This window comes from Gossypium hirsutum, chromosome A02, assembly GCF_007990345.1.
Source record: "Gossypium hirsutum isolate 1008001.06 chromosome A02, Gossypium_hirsutum_v2.1, whole genome shotgun sequence".
Lineage (NCBI taxonomy): Eukaryota > Viridiplantae > Streptophyta > Magnoliopsida > Malvales > Malvaceae > Gossypium > Gossypium hirsutum.
In genome coordinates this window covers 2,331,094-2,351,747 of record NC_053425.1, presented here as the reverse complement: position 1 = coordinate 2,351,747, position 20,654 = coordinate 2,331,094, and the positions used below count along the sequence as shown (strand labels likewise).

Genomic DNA, 20,654 nt, shown 5'->3' with positions numbered 1-20,654 from the left:
GGTTACGTGAGATGTGGATGTGGATGTGGACATTCTGAAAAGTTGATTTGGATATTTCTCAATTGGAATTCCAATTTTTTTTCAGAAAATAGATAAAACCAAACTTCAGAGTAAATGATTTTATGATTGGACTGGAAAGTAACGGTTCTGAGATGTCAAGTGGTTAGGATTTATAAAAACCAAATTTCTCTCTCTAATTTTAAAAAATAAAATAATATTAAATCAATTATTAAGTAATACTAAATGCTTTGCTTTGTCGAAGAGCCGTAGATGCAATATTAAGAGGCACTTCAAAGATTTGTATGTTTACCTACTAAGTAAGGTTAATATTTATCAGTTAATTTGTAATCTTTGTATGCGTATTTGACTTTCCAGAATGCATAAGTATTCAAATCCTTTTGAGCATTATACTTTTATAAAAAGGAATAATTCCCAAATTTCTTTTAAAATATAAATAATATGTTAATTATATATATGAATATAGGATTTATTTGATTAGTCAATAAAATTTTTTTGACTAATTGAAAGCTCGTCTTTTCAATAATTTACTTTTTCTAAATATGTTTAAGATAAGAACTACCTCATAGGATTTTTCAATAAAAATATTGAAAATGATAGATAAATAAAAGTTATTTTGTCACTTAATAAAAATATGTTAAGTTTATTTTATTTATTTATTTATTTATTTATTTATTTTAGTCTAAGACTACTTTCAATATTTGACTACTCTTTATTTATTTTTCATTCCCATTTTGTTGAATAATTTTTTTTTGCTAAACATATCCATATAATTTATATAATTCAAATTCAATATTTAATTTCTAACTTATCAAATATTACGTAAATCTTTGTATTTTAATTTGATATTTTTTTAATTTATAAAATTTAAAATTTTAATTCTGATCCAATTATCGTTATTGTCTTGTTCGGTTACTAAATAATAAAATAAAGAAAAATTCTTATTTATTACATATATACTATAATAACTAGACATAAAATAAAAAAATAATTAGTATAAATTTAAAGTAGAAACTGGTAAAATAAGTAAAAACTCATGTAAAAAATATGACCTCTACAAAATAAAAAGAAGAAAAACTTTTTAGCTCAAAAACGTGATGAACAAATAATACTGACATCAAACATAGCATATATGTATAATACTATGTTAGTTTACTATTTTTACGTAATACTAAAAATAATTTTAAAAAATTTGTTATTATTATATCTGATTTTTTTAATACAATATTTAAAATTACTCCTAATCTATTTTTAAAATAATATATTTTAACATACTCAAATTTATATTTTTCTACACTAATAAATATTTATGACAATCGAGTTAACACGTGTCTTACTAAATGTTAAATTATTAATGAAGTTTATATCAATTTCGTAATTAAAAAGGAAAATAAAACAAAGCTTAATAAAGGTTTCGAGTTTATAAGGGAAACTTGTGTTCTAATCCTTCCAAACAAATTTTCCTTTCACTTTCATCCCCCCACAAAATATCATTTTCCTTCCTAATCTCCCTTTCTTCCTTCCCTCTCCACACAACCAATAATTTCTCTCTTTTTCTCTTAATTTATTGTCATTTTTTTCTTCTAAATTTCATCTCAATTTTTGCAAAACTTAACTAATGAACAAATTTCCCTCATAATTGGCAAAGAAATCTTTTCCAATTCCCCCCCCCCGCAAGATGCGTTGCAGTTATGGATTGACAGCGATACCGGGGACAGACGCCCGGTTCTTTTCGCCGGAAACTTCCTTCCTCCAGTTACGTAGAACGTTCCAACCGACCCGGATTAAATTTGGGTTGTTCAAAATCAAGGCGAAAATCGACGAAGCGAGGAAAGAGATGAGTTTTTATGAGTTACTGGGGATATCAGAAAGGGGTACTTCGTTGGAGATAAAACAAGCGTATAAGCAGCTAGCTAGGAAGTACCACCCGGATGTTTCGCCGCCGGATCGGGTCGAGGAGTATACGGAGCGGTTTATACGGGTCCAGGAAGCTTATGAGACTTTGTCGGATCCAAGGAGGAGGGCTTTGTATGATAAGGATTTAGCTTTGGGGATTCACCTTGCTTTCTCTGCTAGACGACGTTATCAATACGATGAGGTATTCTTCTTTTATTTTCTATTCTATTTTTCTTATTAATTTTAACTTTGGTTTTTTTTTAAATGTTTTTGGGAGCTTTATTTATCTGGGTTTTATTTGTTTTGCTCTTGAAATAGGTTTTTGATCAATTATTTTTCTTTTCACTTTTTATTATGGGAATTTCCAACCTTTTTTTTGTTCTATTCCATGAATCTAATTTCTTTCTCCAAGATTTGAACTTTGGTAGCTTTTAAGTTGGAATTTCAAATTGTAATAATTTTGATGTCTATTTTGGGTATTGGATTGATGGTTTGACAAACTTTTCAATTTATATTGTAGTTGGGATTGGTTGAAATTTAGTATATTTTGTCTGTTGAAATTGAGAGAAACATATGGAAATTTGGTCCTTTCCAATATAATTAGAACATAGAAAAAATTATTGTATTTCCTAAAGCTTCAAGGGTATTGAAGTGTAGACTAGGTACATCTTTTAGAAAATTGGTTTATGAAAATTCAACTTATTTTTTCAGAAAATTGACAGTCTATTGGTTGGATCATCCACTTTAATATAAATTTTGTCGGCGGTTGTTTTTTTTCTGCAAATTTCTATTGATATAAAAAGGATTGAACAATACTTAGGATTTCTTTTTTTATGCTTTGCTTTAAAGTGGGATTGAACTCAATTCATAGGGGATCTATGGTGCTTAAAGCTTAAGACATTTTCCGGAAGAAATGGGTTAATTTTTCGTTGACCAAGTTGTCTCTCTTGAAAGAAATACTAGTGAACGAGGACATCGTTTCTAGAAGTCATTTTCTGCAAAACTAATGGACACTTATAGTGTTTAATGTGTTCATTATGTCTTTGAGTCTAAGCTGTTAGTTCGACTTCCGTTTCCTTCTTGACACCATACCGATTAAGTTCCTGTATAGTTAGTTACCTGGAGTTTTCGTATGCTTTGCAATACGATGAAACTGCCTTTGTTAGCTCCCTTGTCTTTGCAAATGTGAATGATGGTTAACTAGTCCTCCTCCTTTGCTTTGGTACTTATTAGTTGTTTCTTGGTGCATCATTTTCAAACATTTCCTTAACTTTGATAGCTTTCATATGAGCGAGATGTGATTGCCACACTTGTATGCTTTAAAAGTCTCGGGTTCAAACATGGGCAGCTGCCATTCTCCCTCAATTTGCCATGGTTATTAGAGCAAAGCAGAGAGACCTCATTTGTTGCTTTCCTTGCCAATAGGATTTGCTGCTTGTGACTAAATACCGTTAATGATGAAGTCCTTCGGTTTTGTCTGGTCCCTTAATTATACTGTATGATATTTGGCAAATCTTAAGCTTTTGTTATCTTCTTCTGAACCTTGGATTGTTTTCTGATGAAAGTTGCTTTCCTTCTAGCCTGTAATAATTTGTTTCAGGGCTGACAAATACGCATAACTGTTTAGAGTCTTTCGACGTTCCTGCGTTACTGTCATATTTTCTCGTCCGTTGAGAGAATCCATTACGTTTTTGCTTTAAATTCTTACATTTTCTTCACAACCAGGATCTAGAAGATCGGAGCGAGTGGAAAAATAGATGGCAATCTCAGCTATCAGAGCTGAAGAGAAGAAGCAGGAACAGGGATGCCGGAGGAAACATGTCATGGGGAGCTCGAATGCGTAGGCAAAGGGAAGAATTATCTAAAGAACTATAAAACAGAATTTCCCTTTCAACCTCTGTTCATACAAAACATGAAACGCCTTCTGCTAGCTTTTTTGGCTTTCTCTTGTATACATATAGCATTGCTCAAAATATGACTTCCAATGCTAATTTTAGGACTTGTCTTCTAGTATGTACATAAAATCTATCAGAGTTTGACTTGCTCGTCTTAAATTTTACTTTGCTCATATTTTGGTCTTGAAGTTGAAGCCTCTTTGTGATTTTTCATTTTACGCTTTGTTTTTTAACAAATGATCACAATAAATGGTATAATCATTCTTTCAATCAAATTACAATGATGAGTAAAAAAACTGAAACAAAGGTTAAACCGATAAGGGTTTCAGATTCAATGGGTTTAATCTCAGTGGATTATTGAAAGAAACAAATACGAATGGAAGTGCGAAGAACAAGATGAGTGAGCTGACGAAATTAGTAATATTATCTGTGAATGCATTAAAGAGAAGTGAAGATTATAAATACCGTTACCGTACTTCAAGCAGGCAACAGCATTGCTCGTATTTAATCTTAATAAGCCCCTTACGTTTTTGAAGTTCTTTAAAATACACAAATTGTGAGTTCACCGGAGCTCTTCCAGGTCATCTGATTTCCGGTTTCCAGTTTTCACAGTTCTTAAAATCTTCGATTAAACCGCTACAGTCAAACTACTTGACCTAAAAGTTCCCAATTGAATCAACTGGTCTGATTTATATTCTAACACGGGTAAAACCAGATATTTCTAAGTTTCCTTTGTATATGAAGACCTTTGACGGTCATATCCTCACATCCATGTCTGGACACGAGTACTTTGAGAAAAATGAGAAGAGTCGGAATAACGTAGCTTACAAGCATGAAGAACCCAGACACAGTCAGAGGATTAAATATAAGACAGTTATGAGAACTAACAGGATGTCAGACAGAATAATGGTGTGGTTAATTTCAAGACTAAGACAGCTTCGTGGGACTCGAATCTGATCGAAAAAAAACCTATAAACGTATACAAAAAGCAAAAATGGTAATATGAACAACACTTACAGGAGAGGTGAATAAATGAATGCCACTACTTTTTTCCCTCTATCTTACATTTATTGTAAATATAAGAGTTCTATGTTACAAATCAAAATTGCAGTGGAATTGCAAAGACCGCAGCTAGTTTCTCTCACAATCTCAATTAGAAAGGACCATCTCAGCTTTAAGCAATTCAAATAAGAATATGCACAAGCTTTATACATTACCTTTTCTTAAGGCACCCTTCAGTCATTCGGTTGCTTTCATCGGTTCGTGTGCTTTGAAATGAATTAGTAGCTTGGCACCAGGACGCAGATATGCACCCTACACTTCCAGCAGTGGAATGACGAGATGGACCAATGTGATGGTTGCCGTGGCAGATCAATATGGCAGTCAGTTGTTCGAAAACATTCACTGCAACACTAGAGTTTGACAACAAAAGAATGCTGAATAAAACCAAAGAATCCGCCCCCAACAAGGGCAAAACCCTGCTGCAGTGTAGGAGGGTTAACCATGTGCTCACTAAATAAAGATAAATCAATATGGAATAACATATGGGAGAGCACAAACATCAGCCGACTCTATCTGCAGAGCGTCGGCCCATACTTGTGGTGGCTCGTCAATCTCTGAAAATCCCACCTTGGGTTTCTTTGATTGAGATTCAATACTGTGTAATAGCCATGATTGGTCATCAAAATCAGACCATTCTTCCATTTTGGGCACTGAAAGTACCTGGCTCAAATACTTCAAGTCCGGATGGGGCGGTCTGATAGACACTTCATCAATTTGACTAGCTTGTGCACTTGATGATAATTGCTTTGGTGGGGAGACAGATAACAGCTGAGCTTCAATGATGCCATTCACCTTGCGTTCTTTATTATCGACCTTAAGACTGGTTCCTGCCCCCTTGCTATCTAAAGTAAGTGGAATGGGAGCTTGACAAGGTTCCAATGTCCTTCCATTGCCCGTTAATGGTTGAGAGGAAGAAGTTTTGGGCAACTTATTGGGTTTAATGTCATCAACTGTAAGAAAAAGCAAAAAAGAAAGTGGAACTTGTTACCAAGATGATTATAGAGCTTTCCAACTCTAGCCCCTGCTAACAAAAAATTTGATAAATTATTGCCATGAAAGCAATTGCTCAATTTTATGCACAGGTTTTCTTAACAGATAAAAGACACCAAAGTTTCAAGTGATCACCTACCTAAACTAACACCAAAAAAGTTTCAAGTGATCAGCGGGACTCTATATACAATCATGGTATAAAACTCACCATGAAAAAATCCATTTTTCTCCAAGTTCTTCCGCTTGCGGAGATTTTCCTCAGCAACAACACCCTTGTTTCCATCCTTGGAAGGATGAGAAGTTTTCAGATTAATGTTACCCCCAGGGCCATCTTTGTTGCTTCCTTTTAAGTTATCCAGCTCCAAATTCCTATGTTCACCTTTCGCCTTCGCCTTCTCCTCCTTCGCTTTGTCCCTATCCTTATCTTTGCCGTGACTTTGCTTCTCTCTGTCTTTATCTTTGCGCTTATCCTTGGTTTTATTATCACCTTCTTTTTCTTTAACCTTTTCTTTCCCCTCCCCTCGCTTCTCGGTATTATTCTCCACTTGTTTAGGGATCCCTTCAACTTTAGCTTTAACTGCCCCAGCAAGGTTCGGAACCATAGCATTTCCACCAGCTCTGGTCTCCTCCTTGATCCCATGCACATCGAACCTCCTATCATCACTTCTCTTAGACTTTTCTTTCTCTTCAGCCGGTTTGTTGGCAGTCTTAGCCACAAAACCGACCATTCCCTCATCTCTTTTCCGGTTAGTACCCACAGACTTATCTGCCAATTGGCTTGCAGCTCCAGCACCTTCATCTCTGACCCTCCCTGCCAACTCCTGCACAAATTTAGAATCCCTAAAATCTTGAGCCGGATGACTATTCTGGCTGATCTTCTCCCCGTTAAAGCTTGAAATGTGCCCAGCAAAGTTCTTCTCACTTGAAAAACTGCTTCGATTTTTATCCCTACCCTTCTCTTTCTGGATAAAATTCTCCCCACTGTGACCTTCAGGTTTTCCCAGAAATTTCTTCTCATCTGAGGTTTTCTCCCCATTTTGACCATCAGGATGACCAGAAAACTTCTTTTCCTCTGATTGATTACTTCTTTCCTTCTCTTTTTCTTTATCTCGACTCTTTTCCTTCTTTTTGTCTTTGTCTTTGTGTTTTTCCTTTTTGTCTTTCTTATCCTTATGCTTTCCATCGCTTCTATCTTTCTCCTTTTTTTCTTTCTTTTCTCTCTTCTCCTTCTCCTTCTTCTCCTTCTTATGAGACTTCTCTTTTTGCTTCTCCTGAAAATTGAGAACAATGTTTGAAAAACATAGTTTCACAAATCCAATGCAAAAGAACATTTAAGTAACTTGGAAACAACCAAACATATCTTCAGTAAGCCTAAAAAGTTGAAAGTAACACTAAATGATCCAATAGCACCAAGTTTCAATTAATACCGAATAAAGCATACCAACTGAGAAAATACCTCAGTCAACAAATTACACACCAATTGTACATCAAGAAATTATCGACAGGATTAGTTAAAAGTTAGTGCAGAAGCTAATCTATGCATTCTATCCTGAAAAATTACGACAGAAGGGAATTAAAGGAGACAAGGTTGAACCACCATCATTCAACAATATAACGAATCAGCAAACAGACAGCACTAGCTAGAATAGATTGTTAAGTTCCACAAACCTCTACCATAAAACGTTGTATGCTATAACAATTATGAAATACCAAACTTTAAATCACAGACAAAATACCCGTCGCATAACATAGTACATAATAAGTAAAATTGGTATTTGTCCAAAGAGCTTAACCATGCAAAAACAACTAGGAAAAAATACCAACTTCTACTAGTTTGAGCATGGAAAATGATATATAAATCCATAAAGTACTGCCTATACGCCAAAATGTTCCGAAAATCTCTTCTAGATTTTGGGTGCATAGGGTGATGATGGAGCAGTTGTTAACCTAACTTTGTGGATATACGAGCAGTAGAACAAGGCTGTTAAGAAATAGGAACTCAGGTAATACCACAGCCTTCATGGCATGAGTACAAAATAGATGATAGAAAGGAGATAAGCACTACGCCACCAAAGCAAGGTGGATTTCATTGACATTAGCATTACCATCCCTGGACACTTTCAAGACCAAAGTACTAGAGAAGATCTATTCACTTGAAATTCCATCCTTTAAACAAGAAATTCTCAAGGCGCAATATACTTGTCACACACATTGTCCCACTCAACTTTCAGACACCATTGATTGTTAACATATATACATGCATAGTACTTGAAGGCTTAGAGGAACAGATTTGCCTTTTCAGGTGGGGGGCAGGAGGGGGGAAGCTGCATGCACTAAGGAAATATAGTCTACTGACTCTAGTCTCTCAACACCAGCACACAATAACCCAAACCAGAGGGATAAGGGAAAGGAAATTATGAACGGGAACAAAACTAATTTATACTGTTCTAAAATGCGAGAAAGAAAAACATGAAAAATACACCAAAAAACTTCATTTTCTTAATTGCAGATTCACTTGCAATTCTAGATAGCTTTCATCTACATATTTGATGTCAATTGTGAAAATACTCTTCCTCTCAAATTATGCAGTAAAGCAACAAAAAGTCATGGTCAACATAAATATCCCCAATTAACTATGCTTAATTAATCACTTCAATAAAATGTTTTATTCTCGCTGCAGTGATCCAGGTACTCTGGCTTTATCTTTTTGTTTCCTTTAGAGAAATTGGTGCCTTCTAGTGAAAGATAGGAGTAAGGACTTTTCATGCGCTGACCAGAATGGTTACTCTATTAAGTCTAACACACAGTTTTCTCTAGAATCACGCATTCACTTGGTTAAGGCGAAAAAATGGGTCTTCATAGAATACATTTCAAGACCAAATAGAGTTCATTCAGTCATAAATATCACAGCGAGAGATGTTCATTCAGCCATTAATTAAGATCTTGAGATGCTAACAACTAGTCCTTGAGATGTCCATTCAATCATAAATATCACAGCTAGTGCCTAATGGTGAGTATACAAATTAGTACAAGAAATCCCAGTATACCATTTTAAATAAGCCTGCAGTTCAACTGTTTATTTCTATATGATTCAGTTGCTACATGTTCATAACATACAGCCTATCAACCTAATCCGAAATTATAAAAATTCTTCATTCAGCAAGGCAAGGCATTATTGAATCATCAATAAGAATAAAATCACAGAACACTATATTTACATAAAATACATTGAGACAAGATAGAAGAAACCTTATAAGGCAATTTAACATCACTTGGAAATGTTACAGTCTAATTCAGATCAGGGAATTTGTTCTCATGATACTAATGAATGCTAATTCTATCATAAAAATGTTACATAATGTAAGTAAGCGGTGTTAACCTTATTTAGCAAGTCCACGTCATCGGTCCTAGCCTTCTTTTCATATCCTGGTGGTGGGAAAGGAAAGCAACGCGACATTTCACAGAAGTTTAGAACACGAAACAAGAATGCCTTTTGAGCGCAAAAACACTTGGATTATCTTCCAACAGCAATGTCCCAGAAAAGGAACAACAAGTAACTATGCTCCTATCCATGCCCCATATCCCTGCATACATTTCCAGCTTCAGTGTTCCTCCATGAAACTCCTGTCACTCTTAATAGCTCAAAAAAAGTTCCTAAACCCACCAAGCTCCTTAATCTCCCTAACCTCAAATGTAACCCCAAGTCAACTATCTATGACTAAATCACTTCAAATAATAAAATCACCACAGCAAGTTTCCAATCACTGCTAAACCCTACTGTTGCTTTACCCTAAGCTACTTCAATAATGCCCCAAATAGAAATATAACTTAAAGAAATGCTGTTCTGATCAAGAATTCTAGCTCAAAAACTATGGTATACCAAATGGTTCTTCAAGAAACAAAAATGGTCCAGTACAATCTGACCCTCACTGTTATCTGCAGCACAATAGAGAATCATCACCTCCTTGTCCCAATAATATAATCCAATGCCAAAACCATCCCCAAATTGAGATCAAACACATAAAAGATTTACTGAAAACCCAAATACCCTATTTCTCTAAAACAACTAAATCTTCAAGCTTTTGAATCACTATCTACACAATTATATACGAAAGCAATCTTCTTCCATGTCCAAAAGCTTTTCAATCACCATTTCCCTTTAAGCAATCTGTTTTAATAACTTAAACCTCGAAACAAACAGCTCTTCAATCCGATACTGCAAAAACGAGAGGTTGAGCTCATTTATACTCTAATCAGAACCCTAATCAGTTCCCAATTTGGGAAATTCCCCCCAATTTGTTGATCCGGATGAAAACCCTACAAAAAACAATTCAATCAAACAAAAACTTCAGCTGAGATAACATCAAGTATCCATTAAATTAAAATTGAATAACATTAAGAAAACCCCAATTTTCTCTAACCATCAAATTTAAAAAAACCCTAAAAAAGGTTTTTTAAAAAAGAAACTTTCTTTTTCTAAGTACCTTAATAGTAAATGGATATCGATCAAAAAGCAAAAAAAAAAAAAAAGAGAGCTTCGATTCCAAGCCAAAAAATCAGCTTTTAAAAAAACAAAAAATGAAATTTGAAGGGTAATGAGGAAAGGTTAAGATTATTACCTTGCCCGCAACAAATTGGGCATTGTAGGAAGTAACAAGATCGTTTCTTTTACTTTTTCTTTTTTTGCTCTTGAATTAATAAAAAATTAATTATAGAAAATACAAATTAAAGAGATAAGTAGAAGAAGTAAGTAAAGTTTAATCCCAGTTTCTTTTTCTACCTGTTATATGATTTTCTTTTCTTTTTTTGAGGGTTTTTTTCTCTTAATCTTTGGGTATTGAAGTGCTGGGTATTTTGAGAGAAAATAAAGGAAAATTATAAAAGAGCTCTTCTTTGAAAGAAAAAGGCCTTATTATTAATTTGTATTTTCGGAGGTTCGATGCGAGACAGAAAATCTTACAACAAAATCAAATCCAAACAAAAACAATTTTTAATTACTTAATTTAAGAGAGGCCGAAGAAGAAACCTAAAAAAGGCCCAAATCTTTTGTAAAAAAAAAAACAGTCCTTCCAAAAAAAATTGGAGTAATTTAATTTTTATTAATTTTGAAAATAAAGAGTAATTAAGTGTTAATACTTTTTATTAATTATGCATAATTTGAGTTCTTAATATGGTTTCAATTTAATAATTTTAGTCTACAATATTTTTATAAATATTGAGGTTAATTTTTTTTGAATTTTTAATAATCAATATCAAATTAACAAAACATGTAAACATTAAGGACTAAACTTGTTGTTACTCTAATTAAAATTATGTATAATTGATGAAATATATTAATATGGTGATTAAATATGCTTAATTACTTATTTTTAAATTTGACAAAATTAAATTACTCCGATTTTTCTAAAGAAATCAATTTTCTCAATTTTAAAATTAAAAGAGGATGAGAAAATCTTTTTATCCAAATATATATCGAAATTTATATAATACAAATTAAATTAAATTGCAATTAGATAATATTTTAATTTTTTTTTAATTTGGATGGATTAAGTTTTAGTTGGTTCAATAAATTATATATTACAATTAATTAACATTGAACCTTATTTCATTATTTTTCATTAAATTGATCAATTTAATGGTTGAGAATTAATTTGAATTAATCTCGAAAGATCTTATAAATACTTTTTACTTGACATGCGAATAGCGAATAGTCAACTGAATTTATTTTCTTTATTTTAATATTAATATTAATTTTTAAACTAATTTATTTAATTAAACCAATCAAACCGAGAATCAGTAAAATTAATTTAATAATCAATCCGATGTTGAAAACGTTAATTTACTAATAAAGTGATAAAATTGTAACCCATCTATTGAAATCTTATAATCAAAATTGAACTTGACTAAAACAGCAATTATGCAATGCGGAGAATAAATTTATTAATAGATTGAGCTATTTGTCTAAATTTAAATATTTATTTAAAAATTAAAAAAATAATAAACTCGAAAAATATAAATAATATAGTAGATTTAAAATATACTAATATTAGCTATTTATAAAAATCAACTAAATTTTAAACTAAATAAAATATTAATAAATATAAAATATGTATTAGGAGAGGTTTTGTATCAATGAATCCTTCGCCAATGAGTTTAGTTACAGCAAGGAAATCCATTTTCTTTTCAAGTAGTGGAGAATCACCACGTGGCAACACCCCAGTCTCTGAGTTCATCCATCTGTTTATTACACATGTAACCCTATCGTTTCTCATTGAATATAAAAAGAGAATACAAGGCAAAAAAAAGAAGAAGAAAATGTTCGATGATTGAATCCCAAGACTCTCCCCCCATGTGATTTTGCTTTTACCATTGCATCCCTCCAAATTTTTTTCTCTTTTTTAATTAAATTATTTCAATTATAAAGTCAAGCTAAATAATTAACAAAGTCAATAAAAAAAATGATAAACACCACAAACAAACCTTTATATAGCTTTTTATTTATGTTATATTATCATAGGCGAAACTAAAAAATATTTTAGGGAGTTAAAATTAAGTTATAATTTTTACGATAGAAAAATGCAATATCATCATTTTAATAGATTATATCTTTATAAATTTTAAAGAATTAAATTAAATTTTTATATTTTTAGGAGGCAAAATATAATTTTACCTTTATTAATTTAAAATTTTAAAAATTTTAAAAGGATCATATGAAAAACAAATCATTTTAGGCAGGCCGAGCCCCTGCCAGCCCCATAATTTTGCCACTTATTATAATTATTGATCGCTTAAATATAACTTTTAATAATTTAATATTTCATATTGTATAATTTTTTATATATGTACATTTGTTTGTCTTTTTTTTTTTAATCTCATTGTGTATTTATTTCATTTAAAATAATTTTTAGGAGTTAAATTTGATTACCGAAATTGTAAGAATGACAACAAAATTATATTGGACACTGCCAAACAAGAATACTAATTTAAGCCTATCTTTTCGCTTCATGTTAGTAGCTAATTAAATATCGTATAAAAAGAAGGGTAAACTATAAAAATAGTCACTTTTGTTTGCCTCAAGTTACATTTTAGTCATTTATGTTTGAAATATTACGTTTTAGTCTCTTATGTTATTATTTTGTTACGAAGTGATCACTCTTCCGTTAAGTTCCATTATCTCCTTAACGTAATCATATGTGGCAGTCAAACTAGATTTTAAGTTCATCTGCTAATACATACTTCATCCGGCTAAATTATGCATTGGATTTATTATTAACAGATAATTTAGCCGGATGAAGTATGTATTAACAGATATACTCATATGTCCTCCGGGTTACAAATGTAAATTTTATAAGGACTTACATGCAAAAATATGCAAACATTGAGAGTGAATTTTGGACTTTCTTGTTCCGAGTGTTTGCTTGTTATAAAACCAAGTATTAAAAACAACTTTACAATATTACCAACTTTCATTGACTATAAAATCTAGTTAGACTGTCACGTAGGATTACCGTTAGAGAGATAACGGAACTTAACGGAAGAGTGATCACTTCATAATAAAATAATAACATAAGTGACTAAAATGTAACTTGAGGCAAACAAAAGTGACTATTTTTGTAGTTTACCCTAAAAAGAACTTTAAAAAGTTAGGATAAAATATAAAAATAAAAATAATATTATTTGTTTGGATTGTAATGTAATCAATTATTCTAGATAGGTTCCAAATCAATTGGTTTGGTTCAGCGTGAAGTCTAAATTGCAATAAAAGGAATTGTTGCAAGTGACTTGAAAGATATTTCTCTTTTTTCTCATTTTAATATCTAACTTGAGTTAGTCGATGTGTTGTAAAAAAGACTAAAATGATTTTTTAAATTTTTTAGAGTTAGAACTAATTGAAAGAGTTTGTAAATGCCGAGGCTAAATTTATAGAATTTTTTAAAATTAGAACTAAAATAATAAATTTTGAAAACATTAACAGCTAAATTAGTTAATTTTTTTTATATTTAGAATCGAATTAATAGAATGTGTAAACATTAGAGGGCTAATTTTATTGCTAAATCAATAAAAAAAGGCCACATTAATAATTAAAATATTTAATTTCAAAAATTTTAATAACAAAATTAAAAAATATAATTGAAACTATTTTTATAATTTACCCATAAAAAATAATTTTCATCGTGAATTTAACGTACCGTATTATCATTTAACAGAAAACTAATTTACACGTGTTGAAATATATATTTTTTCAGTTGAGAAATTGAAATACAATCAATTCACCCTTAATTATATATTTTTATACAATAATTATTGATATAATTGCCAAAGGGGCCATAAGGGCCCAATGGGGGCCTTTGCATAGGCGTTTACCTTATGCCAAGATGGGCAAAACCCAAAATCCTCCGATATCTTTGGAACCCAACAATTGTTCCCTCTACAAATGATCAAACACTCAATAACATCATGTTTTTTATTATATACAGTTCTAATGTGTTTTTTTACATCAAACAAATAATTAAATATTTTAAATTAATTCCTAATTTTATAAATATAAATTACATGAATAGAATATAAAATATAATAATTAAATTAATTAAATATAAGTGCTATAAAAATTTTAAAAAATTATACAAATATTAAATAAAAAATTTTGAAAAAAATAAAAAATATTATGAGCTAGACTAAATGATTTTGAGTTAAATATTTATAAATATTTTATTCAAATAATTTATTTATACTGATAATATATAATAATTAAATAGAAAATTTTACTCGTGGTCCCTTTTCGATTTTAAGTCCTGAGAAATAAAGATAAAATGGTACTTTATTGCAGCTGTATCCCACATCGATGACAAACATAGGCCAACACTCCAACTTCAGCTATATAAACTAACGCGAATCGATAGAGTAAAGTTACGGAGCCGTGCGGTGAACACAGAGCGAACTATTCTTTCGCCTTTTACTAAAGAATACCGTGTGCTCGCCGTTCTAAGCGGCATACGCCAGTTTTTGGAGGGCTCGTCTATCTCGATGAGTCCTAACAAGTCTAGTTCTAAAATATTTTCAAGTTTAAAAGGCTTCTAACTGCTATTTGATAGCTTTCGGAAAGTTGAGTGTACAATTTTCAGTAAGTTCTTAGCTGTAGTAAGAATAATATTACTAAAATGAAAATATAAAGTATTATATATATATTTTTTTAAGCATTTAAGTTTTAACTCAGTATTCTGATATAATTACATTATGTCATTTGTGGTAGTATTATAATCATCCTTTTGTTTTTCCATACATTTTTATAATTAACCAAAAACAAGAAAAATAACGAGTAAGAGAAAGCAACCTCTTTTCTCTTGTTTGGACTTTGGCTAGCATTCTTCTTTTAAACAAAGTGAAAGTAAAGGGATTTATATATATACATATATATATATTTGCTATCATTTGATTTACCTAGACTTTGTTTGGTTTTAGAAAATGGAAAATATTGAAGAAAATATATTTTTGTTGAAAATTTTGATTTTTTTTAGAGAATAAAAATATGCGGAAGCTAAAAAATAATAAAGAAGTTATTTCATTGTTTTCATTAAAAATATTTTATAGAAGTGAAGGATGAAATAAAGATAATCAATTTTAAATGAATCGGCATTGGTTTAAATTCATATAAACATAAAAATATTTAAATTACCTGGCAATAATATGGAAGACGTGTGATTAATGTTGTGTAATGACATAATGATCAAAAATCAATAACGTTAGTGACCAAGTTGCAATAATTAGACAAAAACATAAAAGTTAACTAAATATAAGTGATTATTTTTGTAGTTTATCTTATAATATTTGGAAAAGTTGTAATATTTTTTTAGGTAAATTCTATCCAATGTCACTAAACTATTAATAAGTTTATGTTTCAGTCACTGAATTTTAAAAAGTTACAAAATGGTCAATAAACTATTTAAAGGTTTTGATTTGAGTCACGATGCTGTTAAATTTAAAAAAAAGTTCACCTAGCAAGCTCTAAGCTAGGATTTGATGATCGGTACTGTGAGTCAATAGCCATCGACAAATAGAATAACATGTCTTAAATCTAAGTTGATGTGACAGTAAGTGTAAAACATCATAGAAGAAAGTTGTTTCATAAAAAAAATAAATTATAGAAGTGAAGGGGAAGAAGAACTTTCAATTGGTACAATGCAAAAAAAAAAAGTCATACAATAAAGATGTCTACAACTTAATAACTTACATGAAAATATTTTGATACTTCAGTGACGATTTTATAATTTTTTGAAGTTCAGTGATCATAACATAAACTTAATAATAGTTTAGTGACATTTGGACTAATTTACCCATTATTTACCAAAACCGAGCCCGACTTTAAAATAGCATAATAGGATATTTCATGAGGGTCTAACTCTTAAACCCTAGCTGCTTGCTTGCTCTCTCGTTTGTTTCAAAACCCCTAGCCGCTTCCTTAAATCTCTGGTCTCTCTCATAATTTTCCTTGTTATTCTTCCCCTTCAAGGTAAAGATCATTGCTTTTTTTTTTTTGTGATATGGGTCTAATTATACTTACCGTTTACTAAATTTTCCTTAAGATGATGATTTCATTCTGGGTTTATGGTTCTGATTTGTTTTGATGTTTCAGCCTTTTTAGTTAATTTATCTTGCTCTGTTGATTTTATTTATGTTTTCATTTATGTTTATGTTGCATGTTTCTTTGTTCTGTGACTTCAAGGAAAATTTCTTATATATGATATTGTTCTTGTTCATATGATGTATGAAGCATGTTAATTTTTTTTTAAATGAGGTGTAAATGCTTTCATATGAGAGGAATGATTGAAGAAAGCTGGAAAATTTCACCCTGTTTTTAACAGTGATGTTATGAGAAGTTAAAGTTTTTTAATGGGATCATAAACCCTTTTATTTATAGTATAATAGGATTTATTTTTAGGGACTTTTGAAGCTTCATATCATTATGTAGTTCTTTTTTGTGTGTTTTGTTTTGGTTATTAATTAAATTATCTAGCTTTGATCTAGCATGCTGTTTTGATTTTGTTCCTTTGGCTTGATATTGTTGCTGCAAAAAAAATGATACAGTGAAAGCATTATAATGGCATTCTCTAGCAAACTTGGAAGCCTTTTGAGGCAAAATGGGCAAACCCCAATGATATCTTCAATGCTTAACACACTTCGTTGCATGTCGACATCGACCAAGAAGCTTTTCATTGGAGGTATTTAGACATGTTCGATTGGTGGTCAGAAATTATATGTTTATCATGTAATGTGTATTTGACTTGAATTGAATCTGTGGTTCTGTGGTTCTTAGGTCTTTCATATGGAACCGATGACCAAAGTCTCAAGGAAGCATTTTCTGGATTTGGTGATGTTACTGAAGGTGAGTTGCATTGGTAATTCGTATGGCACTATTAAGCATTTTTGTGAAGCATTGTATACTATATTTTTGTAATTTGTTGCATAATTTATCTCTATCTTTCTTCAAGATTTTTCATAGAAGTTGAATAATGATGAGTGCAAGTGAGTGTCTTTCATTTTACTTTAATAGAAAATATAACTATTTTTGGTCATTGAACTTTGTTTGATGTGTAGGAAGAATTGTTGCTTGCATCTTGTTTGGTAAAAGTATCATGAAGGCCCTTATACCAAGAGTCAGATTACATTTTGCCTCCTTTACTAAAAAAAGGGCAAATTAGTCTATCTCTGTATCTTAGATCAAAGAGCAAATTGTGTTTCTATTAAAAATTTCATTCAATTCTAGTGGTTCTTGTACCTCAATATGAGGTATACATGGCACATCACATGTCAATCTGGTCATTCTGTTAGTCACGCTAGTTTTTAACAGTACAAGTTGACGAAATTTTTAACATAAATGATTAATTTGCTCTTTGATCCAATGTATAGGGACTAATATGCTCAATTTTTGTTAAAGGGGGCAAAATGCAACCTGACTCTTAATACAGGGTCCTCCACGGTACTTTTACCCATCTATTTTAAATGATGATAATTCATTACAATTTTTATGGTATTGAGGGTGGTGTCTATTCTTGTTCTCATTCTGTATTTTACAATTATCAGCTCGGGTTATCACCGATAGAGACACTGGGAGGTCCAGGGGCTTTGGTTTTGTTAACTTCGCTGACGATGAATCTGCCAGCAATGCCTTGTCAGCCATGGATGGACAAGTGAGGAAGAAAACAAACAATTACTTAAATGCAGAACATGTTTCTTTTGAACTACAGATTGACTGTTTTGTATTGAAAATTTCAGGAACTCCAAGGGAGAAATATTCGAGTAAGTTATGCCAATGAAAGACCTAGCGGCCCTCGTTCATTTGGCAACAATGGTGGTTTTGGTGGCAGTAGAGGTTTTGGAGGTGGATCCAGAGACGATTCAAGCTTCTAGGCGCCCATACCATCATCTGTCCGCGGACATGCCTCCATAGCTAATAGGCATTTAGTTTTGAGAATGTGTTCATTTGGTTTCAAGGATTTGCTGAACTTATGCAACTACTTTATAATTTATTTTATAAGGTTTAATTTTGCCCATTGTTTGTATGTTTTTACCCAACACATTATCTATGTTTGGCAAAGGTAAGCTTTGCTTTTCGAGTTTCAACATTGCTTGGTTCGATTCTAACATGCTCTTCATTGCTTGTATCTTTACTTTCGTTGCAGGGGAATTTCATCGCGTTTGCTTTCATTATAAGGTAAATGCAGACACCACTAGAGGTAAGATCACAGGTCACAGCCTAGTTTTTAGTGAGTTTTTATCTCTTTCATTTGTTGAGATTCATACCCTATTGATCTTGATTTTCGAGCTTCGAATTTCAAGTCGAATCAACTTACCCTTTTATTGATCCAAGGGAGATTCTTTTCTTGCCAAATGTGAAGAAGTACATGTTCTACTACGTATTTCACATTCCCAGAGTTATTGGCAATGCATGTTCTAGTATATATATACACATAAAAATAGGGTTAACTGTCCCGTATTCGGATGGTGTGATGTGTGCATGAGCACACGACTCAAGCTCGTGCTCGTGCTCACGAAAGTGCTAATGAGTATTCGACCAAACTATGGGGAATGCCCTTTTTACAATGGATGTTCAGTGTTTTTTTCCAACGTTTCAGGGCTCATACGTTTGTAAATATAGTTATATATAATTTGTCTTCAAATTATAACTAAATTATCTAAGCTTTATTTTTGGTGAATGTACTTTAAAGGTCCCTTTATTTTAGGGAGTTGATCAAATTAACTTTTTTATTATTAAATGAAATCAAATAATGTCAAATTGAAATAGAATTAAAATTTATGTCTTACAAGTGTAATAACAAGAAGAAAAAGCTTATTTATTATGTCTGTATTACAAATGGTTTGACATAAGGTAAAGAATAATTAATACAAATATAAATTTGAAATTTTAAAAAAATGCACGATTAACTCTTGTAAAAAAAGAGAATATTCAAAATAAATGGAAATTTACTATTTAATACATGCGTAAAAAATAATATTACTATCAAACATTATTTAATTTTGTAAATGATATTTTTAAAGTTTTTATAATTTTGTAAATAAAATATTTTATTTATAATTCAAATACAATTAAAAAGAAAATTCGAGATACTTTTATACTGTAAATGAACTTACTTATTAGTATAATAATTAAATTGCTCTATTTAATAATAGAGAAACTAATTTAATTCAATAATCTTTTATTTTCTTATAATAAAATGAATCCTTGTATGGTATCGGTTCTATTAATGGAAAGTATCATTCAGATTTCATGTTCATATATTCAAGGTTTTGTCCTCGATTAGGAAGAGTGTTCAAGGTGCTTGATCGTGAGTAGTACTATTTTTCCAATGTAATCTTTATATTTTAAATATCATAAGCCGAAAACAAAATAAAATTGTAAATTTGATTCTCAATATATATTCATTTTCAACATTCAAACCCAAATCTTTGAATATAATGTATTTTACTGTCACAGATTCAACTTTACAACTAATTAATGGAATAAATGAATTAATTAATTAATAAAACAAAAGTAAATTACAAGCAATACTATGGGGTTTAACACAACAAAACATGTTCTGTTTTTTTGCTTTAAAACAACTCATGTTTGTGAAGTCCTTAAAGGTTGCTTCAACTTTAATTTATGGTCCCTCAAAAGAAAGAAAGAAAGAAAGAAATCTACATAAATTGTGCTGTGAATTATTATTATTATTATTAATTTTCATTATTTTTGTTCTTAAATACATGAGATACACGTGATTAAACCGTTTGGTTGATAATTCACTATTAATAATAATTGAGAGCAAATTTATATTATTGAATTAAGATAATAATAAATTTAGATCTTAAAATAATTGTGTGGTTTTATAAAATTTGGATTTTTTCTGATTTGTTAAAATTTTAATTAAATCCAAGCATGTGATTGATGATATGTTTTCATTTACACCTATTAAAATCTATTATTATTTGGTCGAATTTCGATGCTAAAAATTTATAAACCGATTTAATCGAGCTTGTGTCAAATATCGATGAGTTAATTTCGATTTAAACTTATTACTATTTGAATTTAACTCGATTCTATTACATTTATCTTCGAGAATGTTTTAAGTTTTAGTAAAAGTATTATAGAGGTTATTTCTATTTAAAAAATGAGTAAATTAGTTTTTATACGTTAAATTAAAAATAAATTACTCTTTTTTATTAAAAAATTAATTATTTTATATTATTAAAAACTAACATAATTAATAGAATAATTAAATAATAACACGAGATGTGTGA

General features: G+C 30.7%; 3 protein-coding genes and 1 non-coding gene across 7 annotated transcripts; 3 read left to right on the top strand and 1 right to left on the bottom strand.

Moving 5' to 3' along the window:
- Positions 1–1,089: 1,089 nt before the first annotated feature.
- LOC107939145 (chaperone protein dnaJ 20, chloroplastic) lies at positions 1,090–3,997 on the top strand. The gene is made up of 2 exons (XM_016872425.2): positions 1,090–2,116; positions 3,640–3,997. Exons 1-2 carry the CDS (start codon positions 1,697–1,699, stop codon positions 3,787–3,789), a joined length of 570 nt encoding a protein of 189 aa, XP_016727914.1. The 5' UTR covers positions 1,090–1,696; the 3' UTR covers positions 3,790–3,997.
- Positions 3,998–4,838: 841 nt separating this feature from the next.
- Positions 4,839–10,787, bottom strand: LOC107939143 (myb-like protein X). Of its 4 annotated transcripts, XM_016872424.2 has the most exons (5): positions 10,481–10,774; positions 9,241–10,178; positions 6,070–7,132; positions 5,532–5,821; positions 4,839–5,221 (listed from the first exon to the last, which is right to left on the bottom strand). In XM_016872424.2, the coding sequence occupies exons 2-5, from the start codon at positions 9,316–9,318 to the stop codon at positions 5,090–5,092; spliced, it is 1,563 nt and encodes a 520-aa protein (XP_016727913.1). In that variant the 5' UTR covers positions 9,319–10,178; positions 10,481–10,774; the 3' UTR covers positions 4,839–5,089. The 4 variants fall into 4 exon arrangements, with proteins under 4 accessions (XP_016727913.1, XP_016727911.1, XP_016727910.1 ...); XM_016872422.2 differs by having other exon boundaries at positions 4,839–5,821; positions 10,642–10,787; XM_016872421.2 differs by having other exon boundaries at positions 4,839–5,821; positions 10,481–10,775.
- A 3,987-nt stretch (positions 10,788–14,774) lies between these two features.
- LOC121217043 (U5 spliceosomal RNA) lies at positions 14,775–14,891 on the top strand. Its single transcript, XR_005913251.1, has one exon. It is a non-coding gene; the product is annotated as a U5 spliceosomal RNA (small nuclear RNA).
- A 1,330-nt stretch (positions 14,892–16,221) lies between these two features.
- LOC107939126 (glycine-rich RNA-binding protein 2, mitochondrial) lies at positions 16,222–18,479 on the top strand. Its single transcript, XM_016872404.2, has 5 exons — positions 16,222–16,368; positions 16,944–17,077; positions 17,173–17,241; positions 17,940–18,046; positions 18,132–18,479. The coding sequence occupies exons 2-5, from the start codon at positions 16,957–16,959 to the stop codon at positions 18,264–18,266; spliced, it is 432 nt and encodes a 143-aa protein (XP_016727893.1). The 5' UTR covers positions 16,222–16,368; positions 16,944–16,956; the 3' UTR covers positions 18,267–18,479.
- The last annotated feature ends 2,175 nt before the right edge of the window (positions 18,480–20,654 follow it).

Bases quoted from the DNA above. Each gene is read 5' to 3' on its own strand.
- LOC107939126 (XM_016872404.2), top strand. From the start codon at position 16,957: ATGGCATTCTCTAGCAAACTTGGAAGCCTTTTGAGGCAAAATGGGCAA. The intron at 17,078-17,172 runs GTATTTAGACAT...TGTGGTTCTTAG, and splicing joins CAAGAAGCTTTTCATTGGAG to GTCTTTCATATGGAACCGAT. The intron at 18,047-18,131 runs GTGAGGAAGAAA...TGAAAATTTCAG, and splicing joins TGTCAGCCATGGATGGACAA to GAACTCCAAGGGAGAAATAT.
- LOC107939143 (XM_016872422.2), bottom strand. From the start codon at position 9,318: ATGTCGCGTTGCTTTCCTTTCCCACCACCAGGATATGAAAAGAAGGCT. The intron at 7,133-9,240 runs GTTAACACCGCT...CTCAATTTTCAG, and splicing joins ACGTGGACTTGCTAAATAAG to GAGAAGCAAAAAGAGAAGTC. The intron at 5,822-6,069 runs GTGAGTTTTATA...TTTTTCTTACAG, and splicing joins GAAAAATGGATTTTTTCATG to TTGATGACATTAAACCCAAT.
- LOC107939145 (XM_016872425.2), top strand. From the start codon at position 1,697: ATGCGTTGCAGTTATGGATTGACAGCGATACCGGGGACAGACGCCCGG. The intron at 2,117-3,639 runs GTATTCTTCTTT...CTTCACAACCAG, and splicing joins GACGTTATCAATACGATGAG to GATCTAGAAGATCGGAGCGA.